The sequence below is a fragment of the Pongo abelii genome, chromosome 12 (assembly GCF_028885655.2).
Source record: "Pongo abelii isolate AG06213 chromosome 12, NHGRI_mPonAbe1-v2.0_pri, whole genome shotgun sequence".
Lineage (NCBI taxonomy): Eukaryota > Metazoa > Chordata > Mammalia > Primates > Hominidae > Pongo > Pongo abelii.
The window spans coordinates 107,916,293-107,937,759 of NC_071997.2; the positions used below are offsets into that span (position 1 = coordinate 107,916,293).

Genomic DNA, 21,467 nt, shown 5'->3' on the forward strand with positions numbered 1-21,467 from the left:
TGTGCCTCAGCCTCCCAAATAACTGGGACTACAAGCATGTGCCACTGTATACCCAGCTAATTTTTGTATTTTTAGTAGAGACGGGGTTTCACCAAGTTGCCCAGGCTGGTGTCGAACTCCTGACTTCAGGTGATCCACCCACTTCGGCCTCCCAAAGTGCTGGGATTACAGGCGTGAGCCACTGTGCCTGGCCACTGCCAGCTTCTTTACTGCCAGTAGAGTCGGCTCCTTGAGGTAATTTTATAATCTCCAGGGTCCAGTATGGGGTCCGCCACTCACCAGAGTACTCAATAGAGTTGAACTGACCACTTTTTAAAAAGACCTGAAACCAAACATGATTCGGCTTTAAAATGGACTTCTTTAAATAGAATTGGAATTATTTGGCCTGGAGAAAGAGACCAAGGTGACTAAATAATGAGGTCACATCAATAAGAGAAGACAGGAAATGCTGTGAGCAGATGTTTGTGTGTCTAGTGAAGCAGCAAGAGGAGTGGAAGCTTTTGAGGAGTTTTGTGGTTCTCGGTCATCTGGGGTAACAGATCCTTAGGAGAATCTGACAAGAGCAATGGACTTGCTTCCCAGAGATGGGCAAAGTGTGATTTCTGCCCTACTTTAAGGGCTCACCAACTCCTCCAAAGCCTAGTCCAAGTGAGTAATCCCTGGGTTAGGATAAGATGCTACATTTGAGCTGTCCATTCCTGCATGGAAATGGGGAGGTTGACCAGATGGCCTTCTCTGGTTTTGACCATCTACACCCCTGAAACGTGGGCCTTCTGGGCGGGTGCACTGATCAGGCTGTTGTGTCTTTATGTTCAGTAAGTATCAGGAGCATTCTCTTAGCCCACAAACTCTACAATTGACATAAAAGTAAATCTACTTGTTCACACCATTGCTTCAGAGTTCGTTATTCTCTGATGGAAAAGGTTAAGAAAAAGTTCATTGTGAACACTCAGGAATCAAAAAGGAAGAAGGCGTTGTTCCAGGCCAGGGTTTCTCAACGTTGGCTCCGTTGACATTTGGGGCTGGATAGTTCTTTGTGGTGGGGGCTGCCCTGTGCAGTGTAGGATGTTCAGCAGCATCCCTGGCATCCACCCACTAGAGGCCAGTAGCACCCGTCCTTCTAGTTGTGACCGTCAAAAACGTCTCCAGACACACTGCGGAATGGCCTCGGTGGTGGGCGGATCACCTGTGGTTGAAAACCACTTCTCTGTTTATCTTCATTTTGGCTCCCTTATCAAGGGGGAACACTTCAGTGGAGAATGAACTGTTCTTTCAGCTTCTTTTTACCACTGTAGCTGTGCACACAGCTCACGTTTGCTATGTGCCAATAGCTGTGCAAGGCCCTGGGGCTACGAATGTCAGTGACACCCGTGATCTCAGGTACTTACTGCATCCTCTTGGGAGATACACACAGACGCATCAGGAGCTGCACTGAGGGAAGGCTGTGCCTCATGCTGTAGGGAGGTCTCCTTTGCACTGCTAGTGTCTTCTCCACCCAGAATGCCCTTCCTTCCGGCCTCTCCCATGGCTGGGTCTTGCTTGGCATTCACTTCTCGGTTGAAATGACACTGCTTCCGAGAGACCTGTCCTAACATCGGTGCTAGCTGTTTTCACCTAATGCTGCATAACAGCCCAGAACTCGGTGGCTCATGCCACGCATTCCTCACTCGCACATCTGTGGGTTGGCTGGGGTGGGGCTGATCTGGGCTGGGCTCTGATGGCTTTGGCTCTAAGCTACAGCTTGGGATCAGTTCTGCTGTATCAGTTTCTTGTTCTGTTGTACCAGCGAGCTTCTTGGTGTGTGGTGTTCTGGTGATGGGAGAATCACAAGAGGAAAAGCCAGCCCTCACGGGCATTTCAGAATGTGCTGCTGTTATAGATGCTAACGTCTTTTTGGCCAAAGAAAATCACATGGTCAAAGTCAGCAGGAAGGAAGGAGACTTTTTTTTTTTTTTTGAGGTGGAGTCTCGCTGTATTGCCCAGGCTGCAGTGCAGTGGTGCTATCTTCGCTCACTGCAACCTCCGCCTCCTGGGTTCAAGCGATCTCCTGCCTCAGCCTCCCGAGTAGCTGGGATTACAGGTGCCTGCCACCACACCCAGCTAATTTTTGTACTTTTAGTAGAGATGGGTTTTGCCACGTTGGCCAGGCTGGTCTCAAACTCCTGACCTCAGGTGATCCACCCGCCTTGGCCTCCCAAAGTACTGAGATTACAGGCGTGAGCCACCATGCCCAGCCGGAAGGAGACTTTATACTCTGCAAGGATGTGGCTGTGTGATACTTTTGCAGGGGAGTGCAGAACTAGGGCCAGCTGTCTTCCTCAGACCTCATCTAAAGCAGCTACCTAGTCACTTTCTACCATTTTTATTCTCTTTTGAGCTCTGATACTCTTACGTTTGAATTATTATTTCTGCTAAGAGCTTGACAAGGGTAAGGTCACAGACTCGTCATAACATGTGGACCTCCACAGGCAGCAGGGGCAGGCTGTTTTGGTTGGAGCCTTGAATCCCTGAAATAGCACATCTTGTAGGGAGGACTGGAGAGAGGCCCGTTGTGATTGGAGGGAGGGGAGCCTGTTGAGGAGCAACCAGAATCAAGACAGTAGAGCCTGGGGCCAAGGCTGCCATGTTCCGTGTCTCTAGGGAAGCCATCACGACAGATCTGTGTAGTGGTACCCCTGGCAGTACGCAACCTGAGAAGCTGTTCTGGCTGCCTGGCAGATCATGAGGGACCTTGCCTGACATGTCAGGTTGGCTGGATGCCTCTTCTGGAAGTCCTCTTTGTTTTGGAAGAGGGTAGACATTGAACATCTCTTACCAAAGGGATGCACAAGTTATAAAAAAAGCAGAAAGCTTCTGGAGGCCCCTTTGTTTTGAGGCACAAGTGGAAACTTGGCAGATACCCAGCTTGGAAGGGCATGGCAGCAGCGCCCCAGGCTTGAGCCTCATGTTGTATTGATTAAGGTTGTATTTATTGGAGATCCCAGAGTCTCTCTTGGTGCAGCGATGCTTAGAATTTGCCCAAGGCAGCATGGGAGAGTCACTCACTGTCTGCAGACCTTATGCCTCCTCCTTCCCACCTGCCCAGATGTTCCAGGTCCTAACTGGATCCTTAGCTCTTGGGGAGCCCCCCTGTGCCCCTGCTGAGCCCCGCCTTGGCAGACATCCATCACAGTTCAGCTAAGGTGATAGTACTGAGGGAGGGGAGCCCTGGCCCCGGATTAAGGGGGTCTGGGTTTCGGTCTGCTGGGAGACTGGGGGCTCGGAAGCTTATTTCTCTGACTTTAAGTCTCTTGCAAAATGAGAATAAGAAAACTCTGCCTTGCCTCCTCTTGTTGTGAGAAACAAATAGAATGATGAACATGAAGGTTCTCGTAAAACGTCCTCAAAGTTTTATTATTAGGTACTAATTTGCCTTCTGTGGAAGCAAAGAAAAAGTCATGAAAGGTGTATTTTGTGCCAAGCCCTGTGTGCAGTCTTTCAGTCTTTTTTTTTTTTTTTTTTTTTTTGGAGACAGAGTCTCGCTCTGTCGCCCAGGCTGCAGTGCAGTGGCGCGATCTCAGCTCACTGCAAGCTCCGCCTCCCGGGTTCATGCCATTCTCCCGCCTCAGCCTCCCGCCCACCACCATGCCTGGCTAACTTTTTGCATTTTTTTTTAGTAGAGACGGGATTTCACCGTGTTAGCCAAGGATGGTCTCGATTTCCTGACCTCGTGATCTGCCCACATCGGCCTCCCAAAGTGCTGGGATTACAGGCGTGAGCCACCGCACCTGGCCCAGTCTTTCAGTCTTACTGGAACAGCCTGTGGGGTTACTGCAAAGGTGAGGAGCCATGTCAGAGAGGCAGGCGACTTGCTCCAGGGCACACAGCCTGCGGGCAGCCATGTGCAGGTCTATGTGTCCGTGAGGCCTGACCTCTTCCCGCCCCTCCGTCTGCCAGTTGTTGCCTGTGGCTTCCTATGTGCCACAGTCCCGGGTGCTGGGGAGCCAGCAGGGAAACAACCCGTGTCCCAGCTGCGTGGAGTTTGCTTTCCAGGCGATGAGGCGAAGGAGTGAGGACAGAGAAGGGCAAGTGCAGAACATTCTGTGCTGGGCCTCAAAGCAGGACTCGAGAATGAGTAGAGGTGAGCAGGGAAGGCCTCTGAGGGGTAGGGACATTTCATAGGGACTTAAGGAGCCACTGCAGCAGCCTCTACAGAGGTCTACAGCGAGAGTGGCCCCAGAAGTGGGACCCATCTGTGCTGAGTGGTGGCCTCACAGGCTCTGGCTGGGCCTCCTTGGGTGGGAGAAGGCTGGTTGCCTTTGGAGGGGCCACCTCCCCTCCTCCTTCCTGCCCCATGGCTGCTAGGAGACTTTTTCCCAAAGCATCTGAGTAAGTTTTAATGACGAGGTTCCCGTGCGGCTGGCCTCTAGCCGCAGAATGTCATAGGTCTCTGTGGGCGACACGGGCACTGCACTCTGAGCAGCTTTCTCTCGCTCAGCTTCTTGTCCACGGTTCCAGAGTGTTCTGGAATCTTCAGGCTGGAATGAGCTTATAGGAAGAGATTGGTTTGGGCAAGAGAGCCACCAAGCCGCCTCCAGTGGGGTGACTTCCACTCGACAGTCCCACTTAGAGCAGCCCCATTTCCCTACGGGTTGTTAGCAAACGTGAAGGATCTTGCGATGTGTAAACTTCCAGGAGGGAGGATTTTGTAAAGGAATGTTCTCATGGTTGCATTCTGAGCCGGGATATTAGAAACACTTTATTGGGCTGTCATGGGTTAGATGACGCTTTAGTCCAAGTGTTTATCCATTTGGGAGGTGCATTTTATTATCCTAAAAATGTTGTATATTTTTAAAAAGCAGAACAATTCTTTTGAAATAAGTTATTTCCAGGAAAACTTTAGGATTAAGAAAACTTGTAAAAAGATCTACAAATAGAGACCCCAGTGGCTGCACACCTCTGTCATCGCAGAGCCTGATTGTGCTGTGCAGTCTAAAGGGGACCACGGGGCAAGAAGAGGTGACTTTGGTGGTGTCCGGAGCAGGCTTATCAACCTCATGGGTTTGGTGAGTCACCCCAGGACCCGGGATTGGGCAGTGCAGCCACTCCCGGGTACAGCTGTTGCCCCTGGGCCCAGGATTAAGGCTTTGAGTGCCAGCTGTCTCGCCCCAGGCCAAGGAGCCTCTTCCCTCTCTGTCTGGTGGTCAGGTGGTGCCTGTGTGTGCAGAACACTTTGAGCAGGAGCCCTGGGAATAAGCTGCTCTTCATGATTCCAGAGAGGGAGGAGTCTCCTGTGTGCCACTCACCCAGTGTGGTGTCTGAGCTGGTCTTTGTGTTTCAGAGAGACGCCCCCATCTTTCTTTAATGCCCACGTCTTCGTGAAGCCGTCCTCAGCATCACCCTGATTGGATATGATCTCCCCAACTGTTCACACCTCTCTTCCTGCCTCTTGGTCTGCTCTGTCTGATGTTCTAGATCACTCCCAAAGTGTACCCTGTCTGCTGTCCTCAGGGGAGTGACTAAGCCTTGTTCCTCTTTGTTCTTCAGGCAGGGGTGGCTTGGGGTAGGTAGGGGATGCTCCCTGGAAAGCTAGAAGCAGCAAAGCTGGGTCCCAGGAAGGACCTAGGGCCAGAAGGTCATGTTTACTAATGGCTTCTGCTCCACTCGCCTGCTGACCAGAGGCAGAAGGGGGGAGGGATGGGCGGTGAGTCTGTGAGTGTAGAGTCGTAACCCACATCTGTGCCACCCAACAGCGTGAGGCTTCCTGGGCACCTAGGGCTGGATGGGGCCAGGATGGGCTGAGGACAGTGCCCACCTTCCTGCACACAGTGGCAGGGCCATGTGTCGGGGACATGGGGGAGGAGGAGGGGCTGCCTTGGGCACAGCAGTACAGGTGATGGAGCAGATGGGAGGTCTCTGCAGGGCTCCCAGGTGGACAGGAGCCTGCCAAGTGGGCCAGGTTGGGTGGAATGGGGCGAGGGATTTGCAAAGTGGTGGATGTGGGGAAGGCCACCCTGGAGGGAGAAGAGTTCTAAAAAGGAAGGTCTCTTCTCACTCTTACCTTGGAGTGGGAGCACCGGCAAATTAATCCCAGATCAGCAGAGCTCAAGGCCTGGTGCAGAGAAACCCATGTGTCATGGTGACGTGAAAGACCTATTTCAGATTCTCACTAGGGTTCAAGTTTTCCCCAGAGGCAGAATTTTTTCCTGGGTCTTCAGTTCTTCACCTGTAATGAGAGGCGATCCTGAGGGATGTGTTTTAGAGGAACGGCAGCTGCCCTGCTTACCCAGCATCAAGTCCTTCCTGCGGCCACACCTGCCTGGCCCTGGGGACAGGGACGATGTCACGCCACCGTCCCTCCCAGGGCCAGCTCCGTGCCCTGCTCACTGCTGAAGGAGTGAAACTTACTTTTTACAGACATATTTTGAGGGGCACATTCATTTTGCTAAGTGAGATACACATTTATAAATATGAAACAGGAAATTTCTGAATCTTATTAGCTTAGAGATAATGGCCACCACTGTGTATGGAAGCTGTGGAAAATCTGCAAGTATTGTTTCAGATTTAAAATGCGTGCAGCTCACACCTAAGTGCTATAGGGCTAGTATCTTCATGATCATCTAAATTTCAGTTTAAAAAATCTCTAGGCCAGGGATGGTGGCTCATGCCTGTAGTCCCATTGTTTTGGGCAACTGAGGCAGGAGGATTACCTGAGCCCAGGAGTGCAAGACCAGCCTGGGCAATATAGCAAGACCCCGTTTCTACAAAGAATAAAATTAGCTGGGACTAGTGATGTGTGCCTGTCATCCCAGCTACTCAAGAGGCTGAGGTGGGAGGTTCGCTTGAGCTCAGGAGTTTGAGGCTGTGGTGAGCCCTAAATGTGCCACTGCAGTGCAGCCTGGGCAACAGAGTGAGACCCTGTCTCTATCTGCACCACCGCACCCCCCCCTCCCTCCCCGCCAAAAAAAAAGAAGTCTACACTCCTTTCTGGGAAAAGATGGGGTTGTGAAATATGTAAATAAGTTGAGGAGTGCTTTAGGGAGGGGTTTTGAACCATAGAATAATGAGATTTGAATGTGGGAGGAGATCTCACCCTCTCGTTTTAACACCTTGTTTAATCTCAATTCCTTCTGTAAAACCAGAGTGACATCACCTGCCTCGGCACTGGTTGTAAAGTTAGAGGAGATGAGGCTGATAAAGTGCGTGCTTGTGTCTAGGACTTAATGTTGTGATGCTGGGGTGAGGAAACTGAGGCCGGGAGGGGGACTCCCCACCCAGGCTGCACGTCAGTGTCGCCTGGGAGCACTGCTGCCACCCTCGCCTCCCACCCGCTGCGTGAGCGCCCCAGGGTGCTGCCATCTTCCCAGGTGACCGTGTCGGGAGCCTCTCCCACCACCAGCGCAGCTCCTGCGGCTCACTCTGGAATCTTCTCTCTCAAAGCTGGCTCCTGCTTCTGGCTTGAGGTTTTCTGGGCTTGGCAGCATCACCCGATGGGATTTGTGGCCTGGCCCTGGAGGCTGTGAGTTGGCCTGTAGGGTTGTGGCTGAGCCTCCCATCAGCTACACCCACGGGGGGCAGGGGGGAGGTTGGGGGTTGCCAAGCTCCTTGCAGGCCTTGTAGCCACGACTTCGTGGGAGAGAGGGACCATAGGGATGGAACAGGGGGCAGTGCCCCAGGGGGTCCTCCTCCTCAGTTGAGGCAAGTTGAGAGAATTGGGGGTGCTCTAGGAAACCCAAGACCTGGCACTCACAGAATTTTCTAGAAACAATGAGCTCACTGGGAGGCAGGGAGGGAGTTCCCTGGCAGGGATTGACATGCCTTGCCTGGCCATCTCATAGGGACAGGCTCTATCGAGTGAGCAGCACTGAGCTTGTGCAAGGAGTTACTGTCATTACCCCCTCGGTTGTCTACCTAAGACCTGCTGTGCAGACCACCAGAACAACTGCCTCAGAAAAACTTCACACCAGTCACCAAAGATTATGACCCAAGGCTGGAAGCAGGGTCAGGCTTGGCTCATGCCTCGTGACCCTCTATGTAGGACAGTATTTCTTTCATTGATCTGCAAGTTTTTAAAAATAAAATCTGCTTTTTCACTGCACTTGTAGGTACATACAATATGGGGACATAAATTCGGGGGGAACCCTGGACTCTGAGCCTGCCCCTCAACAGCTGGGCAATTTTCCAGGTCCAACCACTACTCTGAGCTCCAGTTTCATCGGTGAGCTGAGAATCAGCTCCCCTCAAAGCTCCCTCCGGCCCTGACACTGTCTGGTCTTTGTCTGCCTCACTTCTGAGGGGAAAAGCAAGGCCAGAAGAAGACCTGGCCCACAGAGGCCCAGCCGGGAAGGAGGCTGGAGGGAAGGAGAGGTGGCCAGAGAGTCTGGCTGGCTCCAGTCCCTGAGCCTCCCCCAAGTCACAGAGGCCTCTCCTTCCCAACCTGCACTCACAGTTCCCTTCTGGCTCCAATAAGGCTGGCCATTCAGGTGTTGACTGAGTGGCCTGAGGCCATAGGGTACTGACCACTCAGACAGGGGTGGGTTGTCCTGCCCCAACAGACTTGCCCCACAAACGGGGTAGGCGACTGGGGCTGCTCAGACCCAAGAGGTCAACAGGTCATTACAGGCTGGAACCAGACTCCAGCAGAGCTTGGGAATCTACACCCGGTGACTTGCTGACCAGCACTGAGACTCGCCTGACCTCCTGATTCATGACGCAGCGGGCCCTTGTTGAGTGCCACAGAGGCTGCAGGAACATTCTGCCGGGTGTGGTGGTGGTTGATCCTCAGGGCAAGTATTGATCAGCTCTGATGAAACACAACACAGTTCAGGGGATATGGCATAACCAAGAGAACCCAGAAAATTCATGTCAGAACCAGCCTCCCTTGTTGTCTGTTAGACCATCTTGTTTAAAAATAAAAAATTGACTTCCCTGCCTTTTTCACCTACCCCAGAATCCATTCTACTCTGAGGCCAATCTTTTATCCCCTGAGGGCCAGAAATTGAGAAATTCTTCCGCTTCTCTTCCCATCTCATTTCTCAACTCCAAACTCGGTTCCGAGAAACCACACCTAGCAGGCGAGGCGTCGGGGAACCAGGGCTGGGAGGGTGGCCACAGCCTCGGGGGAAGGGCATGGAGCTGGTGCCAGGGAAGCTGGAGGAGCCAGACCAGGAAAGAGGCCTTGCTTGAAAAGGCTTACTGAGGCCAGTGGTCTTGGAGAAGTAGGAAGGATTAGCACTTGGTCCAGCCATGTTGGGGCCCAGTCATGGCCAAAGATCAGAGTAGCAGCAGCCAGACCTGGCCGCCAGGCAGGGTTGGGATGTTCAGATCTATATCCAAGGTTACCCCAGCAGGAGACCCTCAGATCTGCAGTCCCTACAGCCTATGGAAGTGGGCCAGGACACCTGGGGCATCTTCACGGTGCCAGGGATGGAAGAGGCACTTGATGCCCCAGAAGCCCTTTGAGCCAGGGCACTGACCTTGCAGGCAGTGCGGGAGACCTCAAGTCCCAGGAAACCCCCACAATAGCTTGAGACCTGAGTATTGGTACTGGGTACCCCTCACCTGCTGGCAGGTGGGGTTAGCTGAGAGGATACCTGTGAATCCCAGAAAACTAGAAACCTATGACACATGTGTAAGGTAAACATTGTGACTACTGAATCAGCCTGGGACCTCTTCAGGGGTCCTGCTGCATCCCAAACCATCTGAGCTTTTAGGATTACACAGTCCTGCTCAGTGGGACCTGAGATTTGTGCACCCTCCTTCCCAACAAATTGGCAGAGCACCTGAGTGAGTGCTGCTTGAGCAAATGCATGAAGGAATGAATGGGTGGCAGAGGGTCTGCTCAGGCCTCACAGGTGGAGGGACTGGCCAGCCTTGCTTTGTTGGGAAGCCAGAGGGGGGATCCACAGCCCCTCAGCCAGCCTTGAACGCCTGCACCCTGCCCCTCGTGAAACCCTTGAGCCTTTCAGGCCTTGAGCCATGCTGCTGGGTGGACCACCCATCCGTGGTACATGTGGTGGTGTCTGAGGCTCTGGGGTCCAAGGCTGTGCTGGGCCCCTCCCTGGACATTGGGCAACTTGAGGTTTGATTTTGGTCACCACCCACCCCACCTCCTCCATCCCCTTTTCTGAAGATGTGCCTTCACCCCTGGCCTTTTCTCTCTTCTTCCTTGGGGTGTAGATCCTGGCCAACGTCTTCCTCTACCTGTGCGCCATCGCTGTGGGCATCATGTCCTACTACATGGCTGACCGCAAGCACCGCAAGGCCTTCCTGGAGGCCCGCCAGTCGCTGGAGGTGAAGATGAACCTGGAAGAGCAGAGCCAGCAGCAGGTGAGGCTCTCGGGAGGCCTCGGGCCTGGAGCTTGGGCTCAGGGACTGTGGCCTTGTCAGAGGGAGAGGAACCAGAGTGGCAGCCCCTGGCTCTGTGGGGCTTGGCGTTCATCCACCCTGTTCAGTTGTTTGCTTCAGAACTTGGCCTTCTGGGCTCCTCACCATTAGAGGGCAGCTTCTGAGCTTTAGGGAGCCTCTCACTCCTAAATCTGCTTCTGCTTGACCCAGATCTCTCCTCTTCTGCCTTCCTGCTCTTTGTTTTGTTTCTGTAATGTAAAACTTTTCCCTTTAAAGAAATGCATTGCCCAAGCATCCAGCTATGACTTCCTGCATTCCTTTCTCAGATGACCTTCTCGGGACCAAGATCAGGGTCAGGGGCATCATGGGCATCCCTTCACGTCACGCCTCCCCCACCGCTTTTGCTGGTCCAACCACAGATCCACCCTGTGCACCTGCTCATGCTGCGGGTGGGGCCTTGACCCATCCTGCGGCCTCAGGGCCCTGCTGGGTGAAGTGTGTCAGCCTCACACCCCCACCCAGGGGAGCTCCTCCCTCCCTTACCTTCCCATCTGAGGTCACTGCTGAAGAAGGAAAACCAGCCTGTTCCCCGGGGATGCCCTTGTTTACATTCTCCATCTGGAGAGAGGCCTGGCTGTCCCTGCCTCGGTTTCCTGGCTTTTCTCCAGTCTCTTCCATGGCCGAACCGTCCTCCCAGTTCTCATGTCACTCAGGCTTTTACATAGTTTTGGCCTGGATTCATCTCACATGATTTTTGAAGGTCTCCAGAAATTACACCCACCAATTTCCTGTTATCCATAGGTTTATTTCCCCTTCAAAAACAAACTCAATAGGTTGACACTATGATTCTCTGCTCTGGGAACCATGTCATTTGTGTTCAGGAGGTTCTGTGTGCTCCTGATTCACTGAAATTGCTGTTTTCATAGATGCTGCCACTCGGGTGGACAGGGCCTTGGTTTCGGGGGCCGCTCTGGAGCCCTTGGCTTGCAGGAGCCCCACCGTCGGGCCTCACTCACATTCTCTAGACAGTGCTGTTCCGAGGCATACACTAAGTCATTTAGCTGATGGGCCCCCGATTCCACTGTCCTGGGGATGTTTTCTTCCTCCCCATTTACCAATCTCATTCGTTTCAGAAGGCCCCCATGGGAGGGGATTTTCTCTGGCTGTCATTGTGACAAAGTTCCAGGCTTAGTAGCCTATCATATTCGCCCCTTCCCCTGGGCCCTGTGACCTGTGGTTATTGAGGAGCTGCTTTGGCCTGTGTATATTTAAAGAATCCTCCTTTCCTGGCTTGTAAAGCCCCTTGAAAGGCATTCTTCAATTTCTGGGTTTTTTTTTATACTGTCTCATTTCTTGTTTGTATCTGATCTCGCACTGTGGCGGCATCCCTCTGGGTTCTCTACACTAAAAAAAAAAAAAAAAAAAAAAAAAAAGCATGTGTCACCACCTAGCTAGGCGAGCGTTCTTTTTATATAACATTTGTGCAGTTTTCAGCATGTCTGTCTGCATCGATCTTGTCTGTCTCATATTATACAATCTAGGACATCTTAACTCACACTGAACCGTCTTGTGGGGGCTCCCTGGTGTGATGAGGAAGGCCCTGTTTTCACCCTGGGGCTGTCCTCGTGTAGATAATTTAGATAAGTTATCCACCCTACAGAGCCTCACTTTTCCTCATCTGCAAAGTGGAGGTATTGACATTTGTCTTGTAGGTTTCTTGAGGGTCAAATGAGAAACACAGAAGTGCTTTGTAACCCATAGAGCTTTTTAGAGGTAGGCCGAGTGCATGGGGCCATGAGGCCTGCTTTCTAACACCCAGGGCCATATGCTCCCTCTGGGCAGGGTCAGCGCAGGGAGCCCGGGCATCAGCAGAGAGGGTCATCCCTGGGTGCCCCAGGGCTCCTGAAGGTGCTAGCAGCCTGCCCAGGCCACACTGGTGCTTCTCTGCATTGCCTGCCCACGCTGCAGCGGCAGAGCAGACATTGGCCCCAGGACGGAGAGGTCCAGGTTAGGTGGAAGGGAGGTGCAGAGGTGTGGGGGGAGTTGAGGGGTAAGGTGCATCCTCAGGCCTAGCTGGGCACACAGCCGGGGCCTAGAATTCTCCAAGTGGGATGAATTTGTCTAGCCAGGCTCTGTCCTGAGTGTGGCCTTGGGCTCATTGCTGCCCCTCTTTGGACTTCAGTATTCCCATATGTAAAACCTTCTTTGAGAGATTTTTTTTTTCTTTCTTTCTTTCTTTTTTTTTTTTTTTTGATACGGAGTCTTGGTCTTGTCACCCAGGCTAGAGTGCAATGGCACAATCTTGGCTCACTGCAACCTCCGTCTCCCGGGTTCAAGCGATTCTCCTGCCTCAGCTTCCCAAGTAGCTGGGATTACAAGCACCTGCCACCACACCTGGCTAATTTTTTTTTTGTATTTTTAGTAGAGACGGGGTTTCACCATGTTGGCCAGGCTGGTCTCAAACTCCTGGCCTCAGGTGATCCACCCGCCTCGGCTTCCCAAAGTGCTGGGGTTATAGGCGTGAGCCACCGTGCCCTGCTGAGAGATTGTTTTAAGGGTAAGGAGGAATCTGTGTGAATCCCACTGGGATTGGTAAAGCACTGTTACCATTGGGAAGGTTGGAATCCTGCCCCCTGTGAGTTTCCATTTACCTACATTCTCCTTACATCTTCTGTCTCTGTTCAAGAGAGAAACCTGCCTGCCATTTTCCTTCCTTTCCATGTGCTTGACAAGTTTTGGTATTATGGTTATGCCCAACTCATTAACTAATTTGAGAAGTGTTCCCTCTTTCTAACCCCTGATAGTTTGAAGATAAATTGGATTATTCCTTAAATTTAGAAGTCACAGCCAGGCAGGCGGCTATGACTATAATACCAGCACTTTGGGAGACTGAGACAGGAGGATCACTTGGGTCCAGGAGTTCCAGACCAGCCTGAGCAACAAAGCAAGACCCCATCTCTACAAAAAATTAAGAAGTTAGTTGAGTGTGGTGGTGCATGCCTGTAGTCCCACCTTCTCAGGAGGCTGAGGTGGGAGGATCGCTTGAGCCCAGGAAGTTGAGGCTGCAGCGAGCCGTGATTGTGCCACTGCACTCCAGCTTGGGCAACAAAGTGAGACCCTGTCTTTTAAAAAAAAAAAAAAAAAAAAAAAAAAAAGGCACTAATGAAGTCCTGTAGGCCTGGAGTGTTCTTTTGGGGAAGATTCTGTTTCCATAATAGATAATAAGGTTGTTCAGATTTTAGATTTCCTTTTATATAGGTTTTAGAGAGGTTTTTTCCCCCAGAAACATGTCCATTCAAGTTTTCAAAATTTTGGCATAACATTCTTAATATTTTCTTTTTATCTTTTGTCTGAAATGTGTAATGATGTTCCTTTTTTTATTACCGAAGATAATTTGTGCCTTTTTAAAATTTTTCTTAATCAGTCTTGCTAAGGCTTATTGTTTTAGCCTGTTCAGCAGACCACCGTTAATCTTTGTTGCTTTCTTTGTACATTTCTTATCTCTTATTTATTTATTTAATTAATTAATTTATTTATTTATTTTGAGATGGAGTCTCGCTCTGTTGCCCAGGCTGGAGTGCAGTGGTGCAATCTCGGCTCACTGCAAGCTCTGCCTCCCGGGTTCATGCCATTCTCCAGCCTCAGCCGCCGGAGTAGCTGGGACTACGGGTGCCCGCCACTATGCCCGGCTAACTTTTTTGTATTTTTTTAGTAGAGATGGAGTTTCACCATGTTAGCCAGAATGGTCTCGATCTCCTGACCTCATGATCCATCTGCCTCAGCCTCCCAAAGTGCTGGGATTACAGGCGTGAGCCACCGCACCCAGCCTCTTATCTCTAAGTTAAACTTTGTCATTGCCTCTTTTTTCTTTGGGCTTAATTTGTGTCCTTTTTTACCTTCTTAAAATGGAACTTTATTGTTTTTTGGAGACTGAATCTTGCTCTGTTGCCCAGGCTGGAGTTCAGTGGTGCAATCTAGGCTCACTGCAACCTCCACCTCCTGAGTTCAAGGGATCCTCCTGCCTCAGCCTCTGAGTAGCTGGGAACACACCCGGCTAATTTTTTGTATTTGTAGTAAAGACAGGGTTTCACCATGTTGGTCAGGCTGGTCTCGAACTCCTCAGCCTCCCAAAGTGTTGGGATTCCAGGTGTGAGCCGCCAGGCCCAGCCAAAATAGAACTTTAGATGACCATTTTCCAGCCTTTCTTTCCTAAAATATGCATTTAATGCTACAGATCTCACTCATTACATTGTTTGAGCTTTATCTCACAAGTTTTAATGTGCCATATTTTCAATGTCATTTAATTTAAAATATTTACTAATTTTCATTGAAATGCCTTTGATCCATGGGCGATGTAGAAGTGCACTAAGTTCTAAACATTTGAGGATTTGTTTACAATTATGTTGTTTTTTGGCTTTATTCTGGTCAGAGAACATACTCTGATTTCAAGCCTTTGAAATTTGTTAGAACTTGATTTTTGGCCTAGCATGTGGTCAGTTTTGATGCACTTGAGAATAATGTGTATTCTGCCAAATCTCAAAATCTTTTAAAAATGAAATAATGTCAACTATGTCGTCTGCCCCAAATTAGTACTTACCTCTTTAGTCACAATGCAAGGACCTCGCAACCTTTTAACTTCATTTCACAAGCCTCTGTCCCCCACTTTCTGGCTGTTACTGTAATGTGTTTTAGTTCAACATATTTTAAACCCCACAATCCCTTATTGTGATTATTTTATATAATATTCTTATCTCATAATATTCTTTACTTTTATTTACCCACAGTTTTGCCCTCTCAATTGCTCTTCCTTTCTCCATTTCTTTGCTTCATTTTTTTGAAGAATTCCCTTTAGTGTTACCTTTTATGCTCGTCTCTTGGTACCAAATTCTCTCCATTTCTGATTAACTAGGAGTGTGTTTATTTTGCTTTCATTTTTGAAAGATACCTGTCTCTGTCTGTTTTGTGCTGCTACAACAGAATACCTGAAACTGGGTAATTTATAAAGAACAGAAATTTACTACTTACAGTTCTAGAGGCCGGGAAGTCCAAGATCAAGGCACCGGCATTTGCTCTGGTGTCCATACATGGCAGAAGGGTGGGCTAGCTGTAGTTATGTGATGCCTCTTTTAAAAGGGCCTTAACCCTTGTGGCCTGATCCCCTCTTAAAGGCCCCACCTCTTAATAGTATTACATTGGCAACACCTGAATTTTGAACAGACACATTCAAATCATGCCAAGACTTTTTGCAGATAATTCTAGGCTGCCATTTTTTACTTCTAGCCCTTTAAAAGCATTTCACTCTCCTTCCCGCTTCCCTCATTCCTGTTGAAATGCCAGTTGTCAGATAGACTGTTGCTCCTGTTACATTAATGCATACTTTTTCATGTGGTTGCTTTCCCAATGCTCTTTGTTTTTGGTTCTCAGCAGTTTTACGATGCTGCGCCTGGGAGTTTTCTTTGCAGTTGCTCTGCTTGGTATTCAAAGAGCTTCTTGAATGTTGGTTTGACGTCTCTCGTCAGTTTTGAACATTTTCAGCCAGTATCTTTTTATTGCTTCTTCCCATTCGCTCCTTTCCTCTAGGACTCAATATCCTTGTTAGACATTTTTACCATGTTCCAGAAGTATCTCTCTTCTTTTCCTGAATCTTTTTTTCTTTTTGCACTTCAGACAATGTTTTGATGGGCCTAATCTACAGTTTACTAATCCTGTCTTCCTCTGGTTTGTCAGATCAGTGGTTGAGCTCTTTTATTGAGTCATCAATTTCAATTATATATTTTTCTGTCCTAGAATTTCCATTTGATTTTAAAAACTGGACTTTAGTTCCCTATGTATTCCTATTTTGTCATCTATTTTTTCGAATATATTAAACATTTATTTTAAAGTTCCTGACTGGCAACCATAATAATACCAATGGGTATGCATTTTTTTGTTGTTGAAACCTGGCATCTTGGCCTTTTTTTTTTTTTTTTTTTTTTTTTTTGAGACAGGGTCTTGCTTTGTCGCTCAGGCTGGAGTGCAGTAGCTTATGCATCTTCGAACTCCTGGGCTCAAGCAAAACTCCCACCCCAGCTTTTTGAGTAGCTAGGACTGCAGGCGTGTGCCACCATGCCCAGCTAATTAAAAAAATTTTTTTGTAGAAATGGAGTCTCACTATGTTGCCCAAACTGGTCTCAAACTCCTGGCCTCAAGCGATCCTCCCGCTTTAGCCTCCTGGCATTTTTAAAAATTAAATACTAGATTTTGTGCATGGGAAATAGTAGTGGTTCTGAATAATGTTGTGTCTCTCCAGGGAGGATTTACTTTTCTTGTGGCAGATGGTTAGAGCAGGGGCAGATAGGAAATAGCTTTTCAGGGGTCTTACCTGAAAGGCTGGTCCTTTTCTCATGGTATCTTGAACTGCTCAGCAATGTGAGACTGCTGAAAGCTTAGCCTCTTAGTCTCACTTTCTGCTTGGATTCTTGGTCTCTTGCCCCATGCAAATACTAAAGGGTAATAGTGTACAGAAAGTCGGACTCACTGTTGTATGGTTCTCTTTCCCCGGAGTCTTAGCCCCTCTACTCTCTCTGCCTTGGAATCCTTGCTCACAGTCCTTGTTTCTCCAGCCCCTTGAAAGCCCTCATCATTGCTCTCTCTCCAGCCTTTCGACCCTGGTTGCAAAGGAAAAATGGCGGAGTGCATTGGGCTCACTTAAATGTATTTCCCTTCCCCTGAGATCTTGGCCCCTCAAATCCTGGCTGCTTTGATTGTTCCCATTGCCTTTAAAGAGCTAGGTTCTTTTTATGTATTTTATCCAGCTTTTATAGTTGTTCTTGGCTGGAGGGTTGGCCTGCTGTAAGATCCTCTATAGCAAAAGTATGCATGTATAAAATCGTAAAAGTATGAAAAAGGGTATACTAGGAAAAGTAAGTCATCCCGCCTTCATTTCCCCTAGCCATCCAGCCCCCATCCATCAATCACCACTCATTATTATCTTTTTAATGTAACCTTTCAGAGGTTTATAGAATTTTCACACACACACACACACACACACGCACGCACGCACACACGGTAGCCTATTCACTCTTTTGTACTAAATCTTTTTTTTTTTTTTTTTTTTTTTGAGATAGAGTCTCACTCTGTTGCTGAGGCTAGAGTGCAGTGGTACAATTTTCGACTCACAACTTCCGCCTCCTGGGTTTAAGCGATTCTCCTGCCTCAGCCTCCCGAGTAGCTGGGACTATAGGCATGCACCACCACGCCCGGCTAATTCTTGTATTTTTAGTAGAGATGGGGTTTCACCATGTTGGCCAGGCTAGTCTTGAACTCCTTACCTCAAGTGATCTGCCCGCCTCGGCTTCCCAAAATGCTGGGATTACAGGCACTAGATCTCTTCACCTACTATCTTAGAGAGCATTCTAAGTCCATATTGCATTGCCACATCCTTTTTAATGACTGTGTTCAGTCATTATACAGAAGTAACAATTTATTCTGTTGCGCTCTCTGTAGACTTCTAGGTTATTTCCGATCTTTTGCTACTGTAAACATTGCTGTAATAAATATCCTTGTAGCGGTATTTATTATATCATAGTATATATGTGCAAATATATCTGTGGAAGAATAAAAACCTAGAAGTGGAATTGCTGGATCAAAGGACATTTGCATTTTAAAAATTATATATATAGCTACTATAAAATAGACATAGTATAAAATTTACCATTTTATCCATTAAGTGTACAATTCAGTGGCATTAAGTGCATTCACAATGTCGTGCAGCCATCACCACTGTCCGTTTCCAGAACTTTTTCATCATCCCAAAGAGAAACTCTGTGCCCATTAAACAATAACTGCCCCTTCTCCCAGACTCTGGTAACCACTGTTCTACTGTGTCTCTGAATTTGCCTCTACTAGGTCCTTTATATAAGCAGAATCATGTATTTGTCCCTTTTTGACTGGCTTAATTCACTTAGCATGATGTCTTCAAGGTTCTTCTGTGTCATCACGCAGATCAGCATTTCTTTCCCGTTAAGGCTGATATCTCCTTGCATGTATACACAACATTTTGTTTGTTCATTTGGACATTTGGGTGTTTTCTGCGGCTTTGCTATTGTGAATGGTGCTGCTGTGAACACTGGTGTACAGATATCTGTTTGAGTCCCTGTTTTCAGTTCTTTTGGATATATACCCAAAAGTGGAATTGCCGGGTCATATGGTAGTTCTGTATTTAATTTTTTGAGGAATCTGGAATGTGCTTTTTTTTTTTTTTTTTTTTTTTTTCTGAGACAGAGTCTTGCTCTGTCGCCCAGGTGGGAATGCAGTGGTGTGATCTCAGCTCACTGCAACCTCCGCCTCCAGGTTCAAGCTATTCTCCTGCTTCAGCATCCTGAGTAGCTGGGATTACAGGTGCCCACCACCACTCCCAGCTAATTTTTCTTGTATTTTTAGTAGAGATGGGGTTTCACCATGTTGGACAGGCTAGTCTCGAACTCTTGACCTCTGGTGATCCACCTGCCTTGGCCTCCCAAAGTGCTGGGATTACAGGCATGAGCCACTGTGCCCGGCCTCCTATAGAGTTTCAAACAATTTATACTCCACCAGCAATGAAGAGAGTATACTTAGGCACTCAAGTTTTCCTTGTTTATCTAGAAAATACTTCATTGCTTTTGGAAACCCTCCCCGAAGGATTCCTATTTGAAAACCCCAGCCCCAGGGAACCAGCCTCAAGGCAGGAGTGACATCCTGTGGGCTGTTTCCTGCCTTATCCTCATTTGGCTCAAGCCACAGACAGATAAACTCAAGTTTGGAAGAGTTCCTTTGCTTTCTTGGCCTACACTGTGTAATATTTGCCAAGAATATACAATTATAAAGAAATAAAAAAGAGGCTGGCATAGTGGCTCAACGCCTGTAATCCTAACACTTTAGGAGTTTGAGGCAGGAGGATTGCTTGAGGCCAAGAGCTCAAGACCAACCTGGCCAACATAGTGAGACCTCCATCTCTAAAATACAAAAGACTGATAGAGGCTGTATTAGGGTTCTCTAGAGGGACAGAACTAATGGAATAGATATATATGAAAGGGAGTCTGTTAAGTATTGACTCACACGATCACAAGGTCCCACAATAGGCCATCTGCAGGTAAGAGCAAGGAGAGCCAGTCCGAGTTCCAAAACTGAAGAACTTCAAGCCAATGTTGGAGGGCTGGATGCATCCAGCACAGGAGAAAAGTGTAGGCTGGATGGAGGCTAGGCCAGTCTCTCTTGTCACATTTTTCTGCCTGTTTATATTCTAGCAAACTGGCCACTGATTAGATTGTGCCCACCCAGATTTAGGGTGGGTCTGCCTTTCCCAGCCCTCTGACTCTAAATGTTACTCCTTTGGCAACACCCTCACAGACACACCCAGGATCAATACTTTGTGTCCTTCAATCCAGTCAAGTTGACACTTAGTATTAACCATCACAGAGGCATATTCCTTCAAGCCTTCTTTTTGGTCCTGATATTTGAGAGTGTCCTAGCCATGTTTTATCCTGATTAAGAGATTATAAATGTAACACCTTCCTCTCACATAGCATAGCAGCCGAGAACCAAGTACCAGAGTCTCTGCCTCTCTCCTATGGCATTAGGGGAGATAAATGTTAAGTAGTTATTGCACAGTGTCTGCACATAGACATTCAAACTCTCTACCATCATATGATTGTTGGATACAATTTTGAAGATGTAGAAAAGTAGAAGAGGCCACCAAAACCTCCCTTAATCTGGGACTTTTTTAAAAAATAATTTTTAAAAATGAATATGGTATTATGAATTAGATATGCACTTAGAAAAACTCAGGTTTGCTTAATTTTTTTTTCTTTTTTATCGAGGTAAAATGAAACCCCTTGAAAGTGGTTTAGTACACTCACCATGTTGTGCCACCACCACCTCTAGCTAGTTCCGCAACATCTTTCCCCAAAAGAAAACCTGGGACCCGAGCTTGATTGTTAAAACCAGATAGAAAGAGACCTGGTGAGCCCTGGGACAGGCCTTGCACGTGAGGACAAGGGACCCAGACCCTAGCACAGCCCCACCGTCCTATGCTCCAGCCTCACCTTGTGGTGGATACCAGAGTCTGTACTGGGGGTTGGGGAGGGGTGCCCCCACTGGTCATCTTGGACCTGGATTTGCATCCACAGCCTCTGCCAGCATTTTTGGGGGACTGTGAACCCTGGCTTTCTCTGTGTGGTGTTGGCACTTCACCTCTCTGGTCTTCAGTTTAATTTTCTGAAAATATGGGATTAAAAATAATACCATTGTTAGGGGATAGTTTGGGAATCATGAAATAAGGCAGAGGGGAGTCTAAAAACCATGAAGCCCTTTGGGGCTCCGAGATGCCATCACGTTGTCCCCCAGCCCCTGGGGAGGCACCGGCTGAAGTCGGGGCGGTGAGGTAGGATGGGAGCTGGCTGGGGCCCGTGCACCCTTCCCCTTCTCTCTTCCAGCCAGGACAGAGGTCACTCCCTCCCAAGGCATTGGGGCTGACGTTGGGAGTGGCGTGGGCTCTGGGCTGATTTGACGTTTCAGAAACATCAGCTGACGAGTCTTCGGAGCTGAGTGCAGGCCGGTACTAGAGGCTGCATGACCCCGTTTCACTTTCCTCCTGTAAAAGCTCCTCATGAGAATAAAAATGAGATAATAGACGGAAAAACACTTTGGAAAGGGCCGCAGACAGTCCTGGTACGAGAGGAAACAGAACCTGGTTTGCAAGTGGCTCCAAAGAGCCATTTGAGGTCAGTGTCAGAGCAGGCCATCCCTTACTTATATGTGTGCTTAATATCTTTTTTAAGAAAATTCTCTATTTAAAAAAATTATTTGGGTGTCTCCTATAAAAACAATTGTTAGTCTACCCTCTGCAAAAAAAGGGGCCTCCTTCCAGAATTGAGTGCCCAGGGTCCATGTCTCACTTTTTATTTGGTCAGGTGCTCTTATCTGTTGTTTTTTTTTTTTTTTTTTTTTTTTTGAGACAGAGTCTCACTCTGTCACCCAGGCTGGAGTGCAGTGGCGTGATCTTGGCTCACTGCAACCTCCACCTCCCAGGTTCAAGCGATTCTCCTGCCTCAGCCTCCCGTGTAGCTGGGACTACAGATGCCCACCACCACACACAGCTAATTTTTGTATTTCTAGTAGAGACA

General features: G+C 48.5%; 1 protein-coding gene across 8 annotated transcripts in view; it reads left to right on the forward strand.

Annotated features, from left to right (window-relative positions):
- ADCY3 (adenylate cyclase 3) overlaps positions 1–21,467 on the forward strand; it is a 102,472-nt gene that overhangs the window by 38,372 nt on the left and 42,633 nt on the right. For all 8 annotated transcript variants that reach the window (XM_054548291.2, XM_063713748.1, XM_063713749.1 and 5 more), the window contains exon 3: positions 10,159–10,308. In XM_054548291.2, coding sequence (XP_054404266.1) covers positions 10,159–10,308 — 150 coding nt within the window. The remainder of the gene's footprint in view (positions 1–10,158; positions 10,309–21,467) is intronic.